The sequence below is a fragment of the Caloenas nicobarica genome, chromosome 8 (genome assembly GCF_036013445.1).
Source record: "Caloenas nicobarica isolate bCalNic1 chromosome 8, bCalNic1.hap1, whole genome shotgun sequence".
In the NCBI taxonomy this organism is placed as follows: domain Eukaryota; kingdom Metazoa; phylum Chordata; class Aves; order Columbiformes; family Columbidae; genus Caloenas; species Caloenas nicobarica.
In genome coordinates this window covers 12,141,181-12,153,480 of record NC_088252.1, presented here as the reverse complement: position 1 = coordinate 12,153,480, position 12,300 = coordinate 12,141,181, and the positions used below count along the sequence as shown (strand labels likewise).

The 12,300-nt window shown below is 38.0% G+C and overlaps 1 protein-coding gene across 1 annotated transcript in view; it reads left to right on the top strand.

The window, feature by feature from the left end:
* COL4A4 (collagen type IV alpha 4 chain) overlaps window positions 1-12,300 on the top strand; it is a 67,018-nt gene that overhangs the window by 15,624 nt on the left and 39,094 nt on the right. Inside the window, exons 6-16 of the mRNA XM_065639796.1 lie at window positions 1,155-1,271; window positions 4,008-4,076; window positions 4,297-4,332; window positions 5,109-5,171; window positions 5,656-5,691; window positions 5,854-5,895; window positions 6,855-6,935; window positions 8,200-8,253; window positions 9,487-9,546; window positions 10,173-10,217; window positions 11,263-11,316. Of these exons, the coding sequence (XP_065495868.1) occupies window positions 1,155-1,271; window positions 4,008-4,076; window positions 4,297-4,332; window positions 5,109-5,171; window positions 5,656-5,691; window positions 5,854-5,895; window positions 6,855-6,935; window positions 8,200-8,253; window positions 9,487-9,546; window positions 10,173-10,217; window positions 11,263-11,316 (657 nt within the window). The remainder of the gene's footprint in view (window positions 1-1,154; window positions 1,272-4,007; window positions 4,077-4,296; window positions 4,333-5,108; window positions 5,172-5,655; window positions 5,692-5,853; window positions 5,896-6,854; window positions 6,936-8,199; window positions 8,254-9,486; window positions 9,547-10,172; window positions 10,218-11,262; window positions 11,317-12,300) is intronic.

Genomic DNA, 12,300 nt, shown 5'->3' with positions numbered 1-12,300 from the left:
GTATCTCAAATGATGTACTGTTTTCTGTTCAAACATTCCAATTTTTGCCTGTAGTCCTTTTGCAGGATAAAAAAGCTACACTGAGTCCAGTAATTTTAACCTGAATAGGGACCGAAGAAGGAAACTGGGTCCCTAAATATACCTTTATAAGCATGTGATTGATTATATATTTTTCTGAATGTCTTCTTTGGTGTGGAAGTGTATGTGGTAAAAGAAAGATAATATGTCTTAGATACAGTATTTTGAAAAATGCTGTTTATTAGAACTGAATTCCTATGCTGTTATTAGTTTCTTATGGATCAAACAAAGTTAAATTGTTGAATTTTGAAAGTGAAAACAGAACCAGAAATTGAGTAGGGAATCTTAGCATCTGCTGGTCAGCTGTCCACACTTGACAATGGGCCCATTGCCAGAATGTTTATGTGATGTAGACAACACAAAGTCAAAATTTAGAGCAAAAAAGAAGTGCTCCCAAGAAATGTATATTCTTTTTATGAAAAATGATAATTAAAAAATAGTGTCCACAAATTAGGATGAAGAACCTTAGTGATAGGAAGAAGATAAAATTGATTAAAACATATCAGGCAAATGGCCAGGATACTTTCCTGATGATTTTTCAGAACCCCTCAAAAATAAAATTGTGTCATAATTACTATTTGTTCCTTACAAAAATGATTAATTCTGTGAAAATAATTTTTCCTCTAATGGAAAGAGCATTCCAAGGGAAATGTCACTGTTTCTATTGCCTAGTGTCTAATTTGCAGTAGAACTAACCCCTATCTGGACACTGGTTAGTTCTTGCTTGGTTAGAAAATAACTTCCTCAGTTCTTGAGTTTCTCTGAGAAGACAGCACATTACTTTTTGACTCAAGTGAGAGTCTAGTCCGGCCCTCTTAACCAGTGCTGTCCTGTTAAATTTGCTGTGCATCAAAGAACAAGATACAAAATACTCGTATAATTTTTTTATACATGAAAAAAATTCTATTGATCACAATAGAAAACATTTCTAATGCAAAGACTGTGAAGCCTGGACCACAGTGAGATGTCCTCCATTTCAGATCTGCGGTATTTGTTTCAGAACTGTTCTGTTAATTTAAAAAGTCATTCCCTATTTATGGTGGTGTATCTCTAATGAATACTAAACTGTCTCTCAGGGGTTACCAGGAGGTGAAGGACCCAGGGGCCAGCGTGGTTTAGATGGCTGCAATGGCTCAAGAGGAGATCCAGGATTTCCAGGCGAAAATGGTTACACTGGACCAAGAGGTCCTTACGTACGTGAAAGGCATTCCTACTGTCTGTGAATACTGTATGTGTGCATTTCCCTTCCAAGCTAACAGTGCTTAAAATGAAATGAGTTTTAGACTATGGCACTAGCTTTACAATGCTCAATGAATTTCCAGGTATTCTTACTAAGGTTAATGGGAGTGAAGGACATTTGGTGCCTTAACAGATTAAGCTTGAATGTCAAATAAGTTCCTGTACCCTTAAAGGATACATGTCTACCTTGAGATTTAAATTCTGCTTTGTTTCCCTAGTACATAACCACACCAAAACTAATACCATTTTGTGGAAATAGAGCTGAGAAGGAGTAGCTTGAAACCATTATACCATTTATCAATACTTGAAATTTCTTAAAAGCCTTAATAGTAGGGACATACCTGAGATGAATTAGCAATAAGTGGAAGCTTTAACAAGTCTAAGTCCTTTAACACTTGAAGATTTTTAGTGGTTGATCACACAAGTGTATTAGTAGATCTAAAATTAGAACTTTAATATTGTTTACTTTTGCTGTTAAAGTGGAAAGCATTTTAAAATTGTTTAAATAGTTGTATTAGCAGTGCTTTTCTAATGAGGATAAAACACAGATTCATGGCAGTAACGGATATATTACTGTAGCTCCAAACAAATTTTGCTGAATGGATCTAGTCCCCAGTCTTTGACTTCTTGTCAAAACAAGTTTTAGTTCTGAATGACTAATAGCTGATTAGTTGGTTTAAGACCTTCCCTGAAATTTTCTAAATAAAACAATAAAAACAACTGCAATTTACGTGAAAAGTCAAGTATGTTTAGTAGGAGCTAAATATGATGCTGATTCAGCCATAGGGAATCAAAAAATGTGCAGTGGGTACCAGAGTGAAAAGACGTTATCAAAGTATAGCAATTAGAAAAAACATACCATTTTAGTCTTAGACCTGTAATAAATTCCATGAAATACACAACCTGATAAAAAACTTGAAAATAACCTCATTTGTTATACCTGTCAAAGTAACCCGTTAAATCTCCAAATGGTAAAATGACTTCTGCTCAAACTCTAATTTTACCTATATTTTCTTACTTATTATAGCTTTAAAAATAGAGTTTCGCCTTTTATAATTGGCCAAATGACATAAAGGAAAAATGAGACATGCGACAAATCTCAGCATAAAGCCTCCCAGTTCCAGGAGCATGCTCTTTGACAGGCCTGGAAAAGCATTTGCAACCTACAAAGAATGAGAGACACAATAGGCATGTAGCCTTGGATATGCACACTAAAATTCCAGTGCAAATTAATTTAGCTACCCAGAAAAACAAGACATAGTAACCATGTTTGCTTGTGTACAAGAATGCTATTCCGACCCCTCTACGCAGATTCTTTATTTTTAAATCCATTTGTGGCATAAAGAACCAACTTGACTATATATTACAGCTAACATTTTAATGTTGTTCTTATTTATAATGTTGTGCTTTTAATTTTATTTAACACTATGTACATATTTATCAGCTTTACTTCTGTTACCTTGTAGAATCTCTACATTTACCTCACCAATAAATTGGAAAAGGAAGTAGTTTCTATTCGCAAGCCCTTACCTAAGTCATGTAGAAGGTAGCAAACTGAATCTAATAAAGATGTTTCGTTACACAAGAGATGCCATGTAAAATAACCAAAGATGAATATAACTTTTGATATGTTTAATGTGTTCCCTAGCAGCTGTTGTTTGACCTCTAATCTGCATCCTGTCTACTGTAGCTATATCCAGCTGCAGGCAGCTGTAACTCTTCTTTTTACTGTACCATTCCAGGGATACTTACTTTCCCTGTTTCGTTCTGACTTCAGGATTTGAACAGGCACTATAATATCAGGAAATCAGTACAGTTTTAAAGTGGTTAAATTCTGTGAAAAATAGTATCCCATTTTATGGAAAGCAATAGTTAAGTAGTTATAGGCTTCAGTTAAATTATGTACAGTACATTTGGATTTCAAATGACATATCTTCAGAAATGTCTTAATATATCTGTTCTTCAGATATGTACATACCATGCTCTCAACAGTCAATTGAGCACTACAATTAAATTTTGCAAAAGCAATGATCTGTTCCTCCTAAGTCAGGTTGAAGTTTTGAGGGTGCTAAGATTGGCAAAGTTTTATAAAGGACTCCACAGCAAATACCATAAGAACTTAGTGTTAAAAAACCAGGGCCTTTAGGCATCAGATTTTTTTTTTAACGTACTGTGAAACGTGTTTCCTAATAGATGGAAACGTTCAAAATTACGTGCGTAACATCGTCCATACTTTCAGCTTTGTAACCACATGCAAAATCACAGCAGATTCTTCGAAGTCACAGCATGAACTTTTGGAGAAGGCAAAGTGCCAGTATTAGTTTGTAAAGCCACTGACTCACTGACAGAAGAGGTAGGCATATTGATACACTTGACAGTAAAGGCAATGTTTGTGAAGACTGTAGAATATTGAATTACCCAAGAGCTATGGAGCATCTAACAGAGCAGGAGTCTAGAAGCTGTGAGGAGCTGCGTTCCTCAACTGTACAGAGGGCGATTTTACTTTGAAGGGTCTTGTTAGATAAAAGAACTGCAAAATGCTCATGCAGTGATGGTGGTTCTAGTGGGTTACCTAGTGCTGTATGATGGGCACTAGGAAAGCACAGCCTGAGAAATTCCCATTCAATCTCCATAGACATGTAGGATATCAATAGGTGGATCATGTTTTAAAAGACTTTTTTTCTTTAAAGGGAGATCCGGGACACAAAGGAGAAAAAGGAAATTCAGTGTATGTTTCACAGTTTGGAAGAGGACCTCCAGTAAGTATCTGTGAAAAAAACCATATATTGTAGGAAAATATGTACGGCAAATGTAGTTGTTCTCATAACTCCTCACTGTTCAGTACAGCTTGGTGCAAAAAAAAATTAAAAGCAAATATACAACTGGAACAGATAGCTTGTGATCTTAAAAGCTATAAAGTTACAAAATACCCATAACAAAGCTTGCACTGATTCATTTTTTAAATGACTGTTATTACAGGGAGACAGAGGTGATCCTGGACCCCCTGGCATGCCCGTAAGTACACTCAGTGGGGTTCTATACATGCTTTTTGTCTGGAAGACCTTATGAATTTTCCTTCTTGGTGCAGTAAAGACATATTGGGGTTTCTCCCTACCTGCCTTAAATAGCAAAATTCCAGAATAAAGTCTAACAAACATTGCATCCCTATAGTCTGACCCCATGACCAGCTCATGCTGGCTGACAAGGAGCAGAAAAAGACCCTACACCCATCTGCATTAGCTGTGCAGTGAGCAGTTGTCACCCTGGTACTCACGTTGCAGAATATTTTCTCCGTGAAATTCAACATGCGTAGAGATGTGACACCTTCTTCAGTGGTGTCTGGTGGATCTCCTAAGAACTCGTGGCACACTAGCATATTTTGGCCATAAAAACACGTGAGAACATGTAAGAAGAGGAGAGAGTTTAATTTTGTTGCTGACTCACACTCTTAATGGCTTTGGGTTTCTCTTATGCCCTTCAAAAAAGTATTCACTGATGAACTGTATCAAGTTCCTACACTGTACCACAATTAGGAAAGTATTCTTTCAATCCATTAATAACATATAACTGTGCATTGTACAGGATCTGTGTGGTATTATCCAGAAACTGGTGCTGAGCTGTTCTAGTGACAGTGAGGTTTCAGGCATGGTATAAGCATCAGGCCATGGGTGGAATGCAGTGGCCTGCAGACTGATTCCAAGTGACGCAGGCATTTTGACGGGACTAGTTTTGTGGAGGAAAGGGTAAGCTATCGGCATTTTCACAAACAGACCTTTTGCCATCTTTTCCAGGGACCTAGAGGCTCAAGAGGTACAACGGGCCCATCTGGATACCGAGGTCATCCAGGCTTGCCTGTAAGTTCACCACAGTTACACAGCCTTGCATTTTCAGGATATGCATAAATTCTGGTCTACCAATTTTTGAACTTGCCTTAATGTGAATCAAAGCCTAGAAATAATTTTTGAGGCAGATTATAAAAAGAGAGATTTTTTCCTTACCTTATGAGTTTAGAAGTTCAGAAATTGGAGCATATGTTGTTCCTTCCCATGCCTGTGTGAACCCATTTCATCCTGGCAGTCTGTGGTCAAGGAGGAATGCTGCTAGTGCTCTCTCCTTGTTCCCTTTCCCCAAGGCCACCCTGTGGGTGACAAGGGATGTGGGAAGCCAGAGATCAAGCCCTCCTGAAAGCAGTGACCAGGTGCAGTAAATTGCACTTTGGGATAGGTACAGCCCAAGAGGAAATTCTGCCTCTAGGTGCTACTGGCAAAAGGAGGTAATTTTCAAGGCAAAGCTGTCTCTAAATCAGGCATACTAACTTGTCTTCATTCTCTTTTAAAGGGTGTTCCGGGTTACCCAGGTTTGCCAGGTGAACAGGTAGGCAACAACTTTTCCTGAAGTTGTTAGGGAAATAACAGAGTAATTTGAAATGTTCCTTATGGTTATTTGTTACCAAGATTTCAAAAGAGTTACTTGACTAAATTCTAATGTCAGCATTTTTTTATTATCTTCACACTGTGTATGTTTTTTGTCAATTAGGGAAATCCAGGTATTGGGGTGGATGGACAAAAGGGGGAGCCGGTAAGAAAACAATTATTAAAGAAAACAAATATTATTAAATATATTATTGCTGTAGAGTTACAAGTATGGCAGAGTCTTGTTGGGTTCCCTGGAAGCCATTAATTTGTGGCTGTGTGCTCCCACTAATCATGTTAGAATGGAAGGAGAAATAACATAAGTTATTGAATCAATTAATTCTGTGCAGAAGTGATTACTTCAGTAAGCTACATACAGGAGGTTTTGAAAAGCAACAACCAACATGTTAGCATTTACACAGCAGTTACCTTCTGTGCAGACACTGCCTAAATAATAACAGTACCCTCCAAGTGACAGGGGCCGTACCAGATCAGTCACTGAACCTCATCTCTTACTATATCCAGCAACAGATGCCAAGGAAAGGGTGTAAGAAAAGGACAAGCACATAATAATACTTTCTCTCCCAGTCTCTACCTGTTAGCATGCTCAGGGCTTATAGAACCACCATGGAATATTTGATTTTTCTTCTATGAATTTGTCCAATCACTTCTTAGAATTCATACAAGTTTCTAACGTGCATAGTTTTCCACAGCAAATTGATAATTTCATCTTTACATTCACAAAGCCTTGTGCTCAAAGGCTTTGGTCTGGAACATGACAGATTATGTACATGTGAGATTTGTCAATCCTGTAACTATCTCCACAGCAGACTTGGAGCAGGAGCCATGAGTACAGAGTTGTCATTTATTTCCTTAGCCATAACATTATTTTTAATGATTGAGGAGAATAGGAGATGATTAAGATTGGCAACTTTGCTCATCTGGGAGACAGTAGAGAAGCTTACAGAACTTAGTACAAACCTTTATCTATAGGTATTAGCACAAGTGCATATTCAATGAGTACAGAAATACATAGTGTTGTAGTATAACAGGAAAACATGCTGAGTCTCACTGAAATGCTGTGTGGAACAGAATGTCTCTCTGCTGTTCCTTTGGCTTCCACAGGGTGATGTTGGACTTCCTGGGCCACCTGGGTCACCACTGTTAGTTGGACCTCCTGGAGCTCAGCTGTTCAAAGGAGAAAAGGTGTTAGTTTTTCATCATATTTAACTGTGCTCAACTTGGCAAGTACAATCCTCTAATGAAATTTTTGCAAGGATGGCATAGGACAAACCTTTCTTTCTGTAAGAAACCATCAGCTTCAGCAGAAATCCTGTTGCTCAGCACTCTTCCTCCCGGCTTGCAGGAGAGGAGAGCCCATGTGTACTTTAGCTCATGTCCTTGAGAGAAGACTGTCTTGATGCAGAAAGGAGATACTGCCCTTGCTTTGGTTTTATTCACTTTTTGTGATTAGCAAATCATATTCCAGGCACCTCAGGTAAAGCTGGTTACTCTGGTATTCAGCCTCTTTTGTGGCTCTTCACTATCCTATTTTTCAGATCTTCAGCAATTATTCTCTCTCAGATTTCTCCAATGTAATGTTTTGAACTATCAACCCTAACCCTTATAGGGTACTCTTTTAATATGTAAATTAAGTGTGATTTTGTTGTCTGTTTTTAATGCAAGTTCGTGTTATTTACTGTACTTCTTCAACATCACACCTACTGTAGCCACAGTTGTGTACCTTAAAACATTACAATGTTTGTTTAAAAAGAACAGAAGTTAGAAAAATTGCATTACGGAGCCCTGTATTGGAGTCTTTATGTCTTCAAGTCCAATTTGCTTGAATACACAAATGAAAAGGTGGATTTGGCATTGCCAGCCTCTGCAGCCTCAACTCAAGGAACCGATAGGTTTCACATATTGGATCTTAGGCTTTGATTATGCAAAAGATTGCTATATACAGGTGTATGAGGAAGACGGAAAGGACCAAAAGAACTTATATAAATTCCCCATGTTACTGCAAAGTGTGGCATAGGCTGCTGTGCAACGCACGACATGATCTTGACCATGTAGCCAGCCATGCATCCCTTTCAGATTGAAGCTATGCACAAAAGTGTAGATTTATGCATGTGAATACTTGCATCAAAAAACTAAATAGAGCATCAATAAAAAGAACTACTGCCATGCATGTTTGTAGGAACAGAGCCCTGATTATCAGGCCCCTGCAAGTGAAAAGATACATCTATCTCATTCTACAGTCATTATGCTTGTTTGACAGTGTAAACATGGATAAATATCAGTACATAACTGTTTTTCTTGTTTTTCTTCTGCCTAGTACACCCAGAAGAACAGTTCCAGTGCTTAAGAAAATACTATTTAACAGTTGTAATTCAGAAGAGGACTTAAAAAAAAGTTAAACAGCACATAGGCATGTCCTGCATTTAATATACTTTCCTTGTATATGTAGGGCCGAAAAGGACAACCTGGGGCAACAGGATACAGAGGGCCACGTGGACCTAAAGTAAGTAATGTGATTTTTTTTTTCCCCCATGGTGCTGGCAGAGTACTTCTGTGGTTATTAAGTTAATCTTTTAAAGCAGAAGGTGATGAAAAAAATAACAGCACTTGTGCTGTGAAATTTAATCACCATCTAAATCAGTGTGAAAACAAAAATATTTCAAAACCCTTTGGAAAACCCTTCTGAGTCTGTTTTATACGCACCGAGTGAGAGTTGCCTGGTAGCGAAAGGTCAGTGTTGTTTCCAGTTGAGCTACTGACATGTAACAGACTGGGAAGAAAATAGAAGCAGAGATTATTTTTTCTCACTAAGAGAAATAGGGAAGATCTGTATGTGTTCTTAGTGGGGCATGGTCTATGTTTCCCTAAGTATGCTAGGGAAATACTTTACCTTCACATGATGAATATCCTCAAGAGTAGAAAAGGCAGAGTCCACTTGTTTGGAGAAAGAGTTGTTCTTTGCTGTCTATTCTACATTTTCTTTCCTTTCTGTCAGCATGGTTAAACTTCAGTGTGCCAGTAAGGAGTTCCTGGGTGCTCAGCAGAAGCAGCCACAAAAAAGATTCTGGAGTCTTTATTGCTGACAGATTTGGAAGAGGAAAATCCACAGACAGGGAACCACCAGATCTCAGAAAACCAGAAGATGACTGGGGACAAAAGAATGAGTCTAGTTTCTGTTAAAAACTAATTTAGCTTTGTAGGCAGAAAAGAAGAAATGGGAAGCCTCAACATCACATTTCTGGCTTCCACGTCTAGCACTTTTTCAGAAATTAATTTTCCATCATTAAAAGACCACTATTACTTAGAACTGGAAAAGGAGACAAAACTGATCTACTTATATCAGATTTACTTTGAAAAAGATGGGCTTTATATGCTTGCTCCAATACTAGCTGTCCATGTAGATAACAGTACACTTGTTAGTTATAAGCAGGAACTGAGAAATTGACTGATGCAGCCCCAAAGATGCCCACAGTTTAAAAAAAAAACCACACACAACAAACTGCTGAAAGCACATTAAGCTTGAAAAAGAGATCATAGCAGGTTCCTTGAATAACTGAAGCTACATAGGCACTGCTAGCAGTGCTGTATGAAGTAAACCCCTGTGACTGAGCCTAGAAAGTGAAATAAGATCAATTAACCTAATATATACATAACTTATTAAACATGCACAAAATTTAGAATTTTTGGCAAACTTCACTGAGCATCTTGTTTAAACGAAGTATTTTGAATGCTTCAGGGTGTACTTGGGAGAGGAGAAAAGGGTGAAAAAGGCATTCCTGGATTCCCTGGACTGCGGGTAAGGAAGCTGCAGAAAAAATTACTTCACAAATTCACTGCAATTAGGTTCATAATATATTTGGCAGTTTAAGTTTGTATTTCTAAGGAAGATTTTAAGGATTTTTTTTAACTAATCATACTTTCTGTGTAGAATATTTAGGGGTCCTGCCCTGGGACTCACCCTGTCTCAGACTTAAACATAAACTCATACAGACTTTCTGTCCTTGTAAAGAAAGTAAATCTGTAGGCTCATCCTCTAAATATTTAGACCTGCACAAAGCTGCTCTGGAGTAGTGCAGTACTAACACATTAATTTTAATGTATTCCATACATGCCGATAGCAGTTTTTTACAGCAGCTTATGTTCGATTTTTATACCATTGCTCCCATGGAACAACATGTCCACTACTGTGCTTGGTGCAATAACACAAAAAACTTGAGTAGAGACCTATCTGGTTGCCTTGGTCTGTAGTTAAAACTCATGCCCATCTCACATATAAAGTATTTGCAAAAACTTTGAAAAGTTTTTGGGAAGTATCCCATGTAATAATTATCTCAGGAACATTAACCACTCGGCAATTCTGAATAGGTGTAATTTTGAGCAAGCTGTTACTCTTTTAGCTCAGATTCTGCTTGCTTTTATCAGGGTAATCCTGGTTCTTATGGACCTGCAGGTTTTCCTGGAATGAAGGTAAGTAGATATAAAGTATAAGCAGCTCCATGAACAGTGGGAGCAGTGAGATTTGGATTTCTGTGGATTTGTGCAGATTTGGACTTTCCACATACTTGATAGTTCACACTGCATTCCTTCCTGCTACCTGTTGCCATGGAAGTTGTATGAACTCTTTGTCTTTGAATTTCTGCCACTCTGAAATTTGGCTTAAATTGGCTAATGGGATCTGAAGTTGCAAGCAAGAGGAAAAGCCGTGAATATACCGTGACAGAAAAGTCACACAGCATGCTTTGTTTGCCATGGTGATATTGTTTGTATAATTTTGTGTTATATGCATGTTTCGTTCATCTCTCTGGCTCAAGAAATTCCAGTTTTGCTGTTAAGTCGGCTAAATGTTAGTTATGAACTTACATCATCTTACTGGAGTAAAGAACAACAGATGTAGGTATACAGATCTACATCTTGCCCTTTTTCTTATGTCCTCTCCTCAGCTCATTTTCAAATGTCATTAACGTAATGATCATGCTATTCATAAATCAGATTAATGTACAGATACTTGCATCTAGAGTTACATTCCAGGTAACTGTTTCATCTGCAAAATTACTTTTTACTTTGTTTTTTACCACTGCCTACATGAAGAGTTTGAATACTGGATGGATGAGTATATTAGTAGATCATAAAAGGAGAGGAGGAGCCGATACGCAGCTGCTTTCCATGCAATAATAGTTTAAGAGGGTCATTCAGCAGGCAGCAAACCAATTTCAGCTGTATTAAGCAGACAGTCTATGAGACTCTGCTGGTACGTATTCCAGCTAGTACTGTGGCCCAGCTACACTGAATGCACTGACCACTGTCTAAACAACCTGGCAATAAAAGTTGTGGGGTTTTTTAAACAGAAGAGATTCTATGAAACATACCATCTCTTGTACAAACCCAGTGAATTTTCTGAAACACACTGTGGGTGCTATTAGAACATGAAGGTATTGTATGACTGCCTGTTTTTTGTTCAATTAATTAATGTCTTAACAGATTAATCAAATCATATTTACATGATCCTTTCCAGGGGGAAACAGGAGTTGCTGGTTTTCCTGGACAACCTGGCTACCCAGGCATACAGGTAAAAAAACCCAACAAACACACATGTACAAACAAACGCCTATATAAATGCTACTGATTCCTCTCGAATGTCCTGCTTATCAGACCACTTCCTTTTATACACTTCCTTACTGTTTTCATGATAGTCATAGTTACTCAACAACTGTGGTAATATATAAGAATGTAAGTAACCATTCCTATTTGGTGCATATGAGAGTGTGAATTCCATTTTGCATACCATAGAAATTGGTTAATCCCAATTGCCAATAGTTACCTTTAATTATACCAGTATAGCTATCTAATCCATGAATTGTAGTACTCATGATTGAGCTGCATTTCCCAGAGATGTCTGCTAGGTAACAGTACAACCCTATAAACTTTGGTCCTTGAACTGGCATGATAATTGGTACCAAATGAGGTGGCAGAATTTGATTCAGATGGGTTTGTTTGCGTGACTTGCCAATGTCTCTTTGCAGGTGTTCAACCTGTTCCAATAAGTAGCTTTTCCAAGATGGTTACCAGAATGGAAATCAGACATCTTCACACCAGCTTTGATTAAATATTTCCTACTTTTGCTCACTTAGGTGATGCTAGCCATTTTTGTTTATTTTAGAATTTATGCCACTTTCCGGTAGGGGTTAGAAATGTAGGTGTCATATCCGGGGAGCTAAACAGTAAAAGAGGAGAATATTCATCTGAAGAGCATGCAAGAGATGCCTAATACCATTTAAGAAGACCCAGATGCCAGTCTAGTGACATTTCAGAATAGAAATTAATGGAATTCTCTTCTTAAGGATGCAGAACCAATGCTCGTATTGTAATCCTGACTAACAACGAAAACTTGAATGAAGGGAAACCAGTTCTGGATGCTACTCTAGAAGGAGCAAAGCAGCAGTGAGTCTAGCCAGGGGGAAGCTCTAGGGAGTCCCTGGGACAGGGTTCAAGTGGTCAACAGCATATAAGCATGGGAGGAGTGAAATGCTGCAGCAAGGTTGAACAAGCTCAT